General features: G+C 42.5%; 1 protein-coding gene across 1 annotated transcript in view; it reads left to right on the top strand.

The window, feature by feature from the left end:
* SCNN1D (sodium channel epithelial 1 delta subunit) overlaps window positions 1-5,206 on the top strand; it is a 50,341-nt gene extending 45,135 nt beyond the window's left edge. The window contains exons 11-13 of the mRNA XM_030222146.1: window positions 778-836; window positions 3,328-3,403; window positions 4,691-5,206. Of these exons, the coding sequence (XP_030078006.1) occupies window positions 778-836; window positions 3,328-3,403; window positions 4,691-5,206 (651 nt within the window). The remainder of the gene's footprint in view (window positions 1-777; window positions 837-3,327; window positions 3,404-4,690) is intronic.
* Window positions 5,207-6,000: the final 794 nt, after the last annotated feature.

Here is a 6,000-nt window from a genome sequence, read left to right on the forward strand (position 1 = left end):
CTGATAAATATGATTGGGCTCAGACTCAGTCAAACTCAAATCCAGAAGTTTTTGAAAAGTAGATTATTGTCTACTGCTGTACAGTGGTGTACCAAGGGGGGGGCGGTGGGGGCGGTTCGCCCCGGGTGCACGCCGCTGGGGGGTGCCGCGGCGCGTGCCTGTGGGCTCCAACTTCGTGAACTTCGCTCGTTCGCTGCAGCTCCCTCTGCCCCGGAACAGGTTACTTCCTGTTCCGGGGCAGAGGGAGCTGCAGCGAACGAGCGAAGTTCACAAAGTCGGAGCCCACAGGCGCGTGCCGCGGCACCCCCCCCCCCCCCAGCGGCGTGCACCTGGGGGGATGTCATTTCGCCGGGGAGGGGGAAGGTGACATTTCGCAGTCGGGGAGGGGGGCGCGCTGCACCCGGGGGGAGGGGGCGCATCAGCGATCCGCCCCGGGTGCCATCCACGCTAGGAACGCCACTGCTGCTGTACTATAAGTTAGTCACTGTTCAAGGTGTATTCGTTAACTAAAAAACATTTACACATTTGCTATGATTAAATATATCTTTAGCAAAAGATAGCAACTATTTTTATTTTTTTTGTGTCCACTTTTTTTGTCTCCACAACTATGGTAACCCTACTGCACCCCCAATATTGAACAAACTCTTTCACCGTGTCTAGGGAGAGGTAATTTCCATTGGGTTTAGCTCCTCCAATAATTTTGAAAAGTTGGCTCCTACTTATTAGTCCTGGGAAGGCTTTTGACAGAAAGTTTACGTTCTTTTTTTTCTGTTACAGTGGTGGGCTCGCCTGCCTCTGCTTAAGGCTGAAGGACGTAATGCAAGCAACAAAACCAGGTGAGCTGGAAGGAGGGGCAGAAACCTAAGCACACCAAGAGCTTAGAATGAAGAGTAACCCCAGGTTCGTGCAGGACACTTCGGACTTCATGAATCTGGAATTTTACTGGAGCCAGTATGTTAGATCAGTGCTTGCTGGGCCACATGTATGTGATATTTCTACATGGATACAGGGTCTGACATAGCTCATAACTCCTGGCCTAATGTCCTTGTATTTTATTTTTTATTAACCACCTTTATGAAGAGAGTCACCCAAAATGATGTACAACAAAGCATAGTGTGACATAAACAAATCACACTGTATTAACAGTGTAACAATATTAATATCTAGAACTACACACTCAGTGAATCACAACCATTAAATCATTTCGTGTCTATATATATTCTTTTTTATGAGAGGAAAAACCTCATACCAAAAAATTGTATAGTAGGCACAAAGTGAAAAAGTAATCATGGGTTAAAAAAAACAAACCCTCTCATTAATCTCTTTAGTTAATATTATGTGGTAATTCAAAATAATCAAGAAACCACTTACCACAGTGGAGAAAGTAAAAATTGAGTATACAACAAAGTTTGAGTCAATTGAAACAGATATGACAACGCTGAAAGCTGTTAATATGACTATAATAAAAGATAAAACGTTGATGATGAGGAAAATAGAGCAAATTGAAAATTATAATAAACGTTTACATTTAAGGATTTTGAATTTTCCAGTGGTAGATGGTATTGCTCCAATGGAACTATTTCGAAAATACTTAATTGATATTCTGCAATATTCCCCTTCACTTATACCTCCATTGAACAACATTTTTTATATTTCCTTGCAAAAGAAAAGTCAGGGGGAATTGAGGGAAGAAACTCAAGTTGAAGCTGGAAATAGTTTACAAGATTTAACAGCATTCTTGGAACAGTCTCTGTCAGTAATATCTCAGCGTCAAACACTTTTAATTTCTTTTGTCTTCGAGCAAGATAAGAATTCATTATTAAAACTATACTTTAAGAATTCTAAGAAGATTTTCTGTGGCTCTAGGCTTTGGATATTTCCGGATGTCACAAAGACTACACAGGATAAGAGAAAATTATTTCTATCACTGAGGGAAGAAACCAGGGCATTAGGAGCCACTTTTTTGTTGGCGTACCCATGTAAATGTTTAACCAAATATCTGAATGTTAAATACGTTTTTTTTTTAACCAGATCAGTTAAAGTTTTTCTTGGAACAGAAAAAGCTTTCCAATGTGAATCCAACATAGTTTGAACATACTGTTAACATGGGATAAGAGGGTAGAATATGAGTCAGGCCATTTTTCTTTATTATATATATCTTATGTTCTCCTGGTTAAAAGACTAACCCCCCACATGTAGTGGTCTAAGGAAGAGTAGAAATTAAGATGTATAACTGTTTGGTTTATGGAAGAGAATTCTTTATTTGAATTTTACTATCTCTGTTTTTCCTGATACAATGTGCATATTCTTGTAAATTGTTAAAATAAATAAATAAATAAATAAATAAATAAAAAGAAACCACTTATCTTAATGTAACTGTGCTTCGCTGCTCCAAGAGTGAGGTCCCGACGGACCCGTTTCGCAATCGCTTTCTCAAGGGTCCTCACACCATCTGACCTGAAACAGTAGGAAACACCATTAATACTTTAAAAGACTGAAAATGCGGTTGTGTGGTGCAAAATTTCTACCTGTGACCTGGGAGCTATAATTCCATGCAAAGCCGGACGGCAAAATGGCGTCTCTGCTTTTTGACGCTTCAGCAATCCTAAGGGGCGGGGCATGGTAGTTGTAGAACCAAGGTGCGTGAATCAGGATCTAATTTTGAAGTAACAATATTAATATGACAAAATGTAAACATAAAATACAATCAGGGGCCCTTTTACTAAGCTGCGGTAGGCTCTACATGCGTGCAGCGCGCGCCAAAATGAGACTACCGCCAGGCCAGTGGGCCCTCTTGGTGGTAAATTCAGATCCTGCATGCGTCCATAATGCCTGGATGAACTATTTATTTATTTCCTCCTATGTGCCCCGGTTCCGGCGGTAATCGGCACTTGGCGCGCACCAACCGGTCACCGTGTGTGTAGTATATGAGCCTTTACCGCTAGATCCATGAGAGGCGTTAAGGGCTCAGGCCGATTTTGGAGTGCGCTGGTTTCCTTTTTACTGCAGGCCCTTTTCCCGTCCCATTAAAAAAAGCCTTTTTCTGTAGATGCGGTGAAAACTGGGCCGGCGCACACCTAATACACACACCTACACTACCGCAGCCCACTTTTTACCGTGGTTTACTAAAATGACCCCTCAATAAGGTAAACTTGGAGACAGGCAAATTAAACCCTGATAACGGCAATGACCTGATACAGAAATATGCATATTACAACAGCACAGTAGAACACTCATTTTATGAAATGTGATACACCATAATAGACAGCATTGGAGAACATTCATAGAACAACCTCTGTCAATGCTCTGTCATTTTTCCCTTCTCAGGAAAGATATATCCAAGATCAATGTGTACTACCAGAAACTTAGCTATCAATCCATCCATGAAAGCCCTGCAATTTCAGTAAGTCCCTATACTTTTTAATGCAGAGTAATTATTACAGGTCCTGATATTCAATGGATTTATGCTCCTAACTCTGTGGCCCTTTTACTAAAATTTAGCGTGCATAAAATACCAAGAAGTCCATAGGCGTAAAATGGCCTTCTTTACATTTAGACCATGCTAAGCTTTAGTAAAAGGGCCCCTTTGAGAGTGATGCTCATAGATTGGCCTCTTTGAAAATTTACTAAGGCTGAGTGCATAAATATTTAGTCACAATTTCAGTAAACGCTTAAATTCAGGAGCATAAAAAGTGGGTGGTAACAGGGGCAGATTAAGGGCCAGGAAAAGCATTTAGGAGCTTAGCACTGATTTTCAACACTAGGGCAGGGCTGCCGAGAGACTGAGCCACCTAGGGCAGGGCTACCGAGAGACTGAGTCGCCTAGGGCAGGGCCGCCACTGCTGCTCCACCCCCCAGGATCGTCGTGCTCCCCAGAGGTTGGGCCTGAGAAATTTTGCCCCCTGTCGCCCCCTCTTGGCAGCCCTACGCTAGTGCTGAAAATCAGTGCTAAGCTCTGAGTACTAAGCGGTAAGACCGAATATTCAATGCCGGTCCATTTCTGGTGACCAGCTTTGAATATCCAGTTTATTTTTTGGCTAGTTTAAACCTAACCAACCAAGCCAATATTCAGCACTGGCCAGTTAAGTTTAAACCAGCCAAAGACAGGCCTGCTATTTCAGTGGCCCAATCTGGCCACCAAACGTGATGCACTGAATATTAGCAGATAGCTGGTTAAGCACTATTTAACCATTCAGAAGCCATTTCTGGCCAGCTAAATAGCACTGAATATCGAGGGTAAGTTCATAAATTAGGCTCATAAATCTAGGCGAACTAATGGCAGGCCTAAATTTATGAGCACAGCCTCATTGGATGGATGGATTTTCAGTTGAAAATTAAGCTTTTTTTGAATATCAGACCCTCAGTGTTTATTTGTCTTTTCTATGATACGTACTTGTAACACCAGACATCTAGGACTGCAATATAATTTGGCAGCATGTGGGTTATAAGAATGCAACAGGTTGAAGACAGTTATTAAGTATTAAGTTGTCATGTTCATTTTGCCACAGAGAGTAATGTAAGAACTTAGACTGAGGATGGCAAACTGGGGGCCTTAACTGGATGTTGCTGGTGTCCACTTATCAATCAGGTCATGCCTACGGAGTTCAGAATGCTTTCAGGTGATGTGTAAGGTATTGTGCTGCACAGACATAGATTATATTGACCAATTACTCATCTGTCCCTGATATAGGTCACTACAATGTTGTCCAATATGGGGAACAACTGGAGTTTCTGGTTTGGCTCCTCGGTGCTTTCTGTGGTTGAACTTGGGGAACTCCTCTTGGACAGCATTGCCTTGCTGCTTATCTTCCTCTACAGACGTTTCCAGGCACCAAAAGTGGACACAGAGCAGTCATACTCTCTTAGTTCAATAAGTTCAGGTCTAGAGGACTGTACAGCTGTCAGACTGAGAACCGTCCAGACTTGCATTGAGACAGTGTGTGTAAATGACCTGCCCGGGAGTAAGGTAACTTCAAGCCCTGCATCTGGCAGGATTGCGCTGGAGCCCACCCCGATGTGTCCTGAGGGAACATCATTTCACAGTGAGAGACAGAGAGAATCAACAGCTAATACAGCGCCTGCTGAGTGTCCTGGGATTGCACTTTGTCAGATTGTCTCAAGGACAGTTGAGAGACCCAGAAGCTGGAGCCAAGTGCATGAGACAAGTAGACTGAGGTGGAACCTCTGCAGTTTATCAAGTGACTAACATTGGAAGCAAGCCGCTGTCTCCTGCTTCTACCGTGATCAGTGAGAATGCTTCCTACAGTCTTCTTTCATATTAATAGCATGATGCAACCTCGGAAATATTACTGATATGAGGAGATTTGGTACTGGTACGACATTATGAGGATGAAGTTTGGGTATGGTGTTTTCTTAAGCACTAAGGGCCAGATTTAGTAAATGGTGCTGGGAAAAATTTGTACTTAGCGCTATTCTAAAAAGGGTGCGCCAGGCTGAACAGTATTTATAGAATAGCACTTATTGTGAACTCCAGCGCCCAACTTTGGGTTCGAGGACTTACACCAACTGAAACCTGGTGTAAATCCTGGTACACAACTTGGGCACGCAGCCCCCAAACTCTATAACACTGCGTGTAATTCTTTGAAATTCCCCTGACCCATGCCTCTCCCATAGCCACGTCCCTTCCTGGGTTGCACATGAGAAGATTTGGGCGCCAATCTTTATAGAATCGTATGCAGCCAGATCCACTTGCAAATCTAAATGAGAGCCAAGTAACGCCGGTAATTGATTGTTAACAGTTATGGAATGCATTGCCGCGCAATTTAAAATCAATCTACGAACTAACGAACTTTCGCAAACTACTAAAGACCCATCTCTATAACAAAGCATACCCCAAAGATCAATCAACGTAAATATACACAACTCCACATATATTCAGAACTATCCAACAATATCTACTGTCATACCACCATCATGTTTTTCATTAGCATGTTGCCCAAGATCCTTCTGTAATACTAAATATCTATTTTCTAATGTATT

The sequence above is a fragment of the Microcaecilia unicolor genome, chromosome 13 (genome assembly GCF_901765095.1).
Source record: "Microcaecilia unicolor chromosome 13, aMicUni1.1, whole genome shotgun sequence".
NCBI lineage: Eukaryota > Metazoa > Chordata > Amphibia > Gymnophiona > Siphonopidae > Microcaecilia > Microcaecilia unicolor.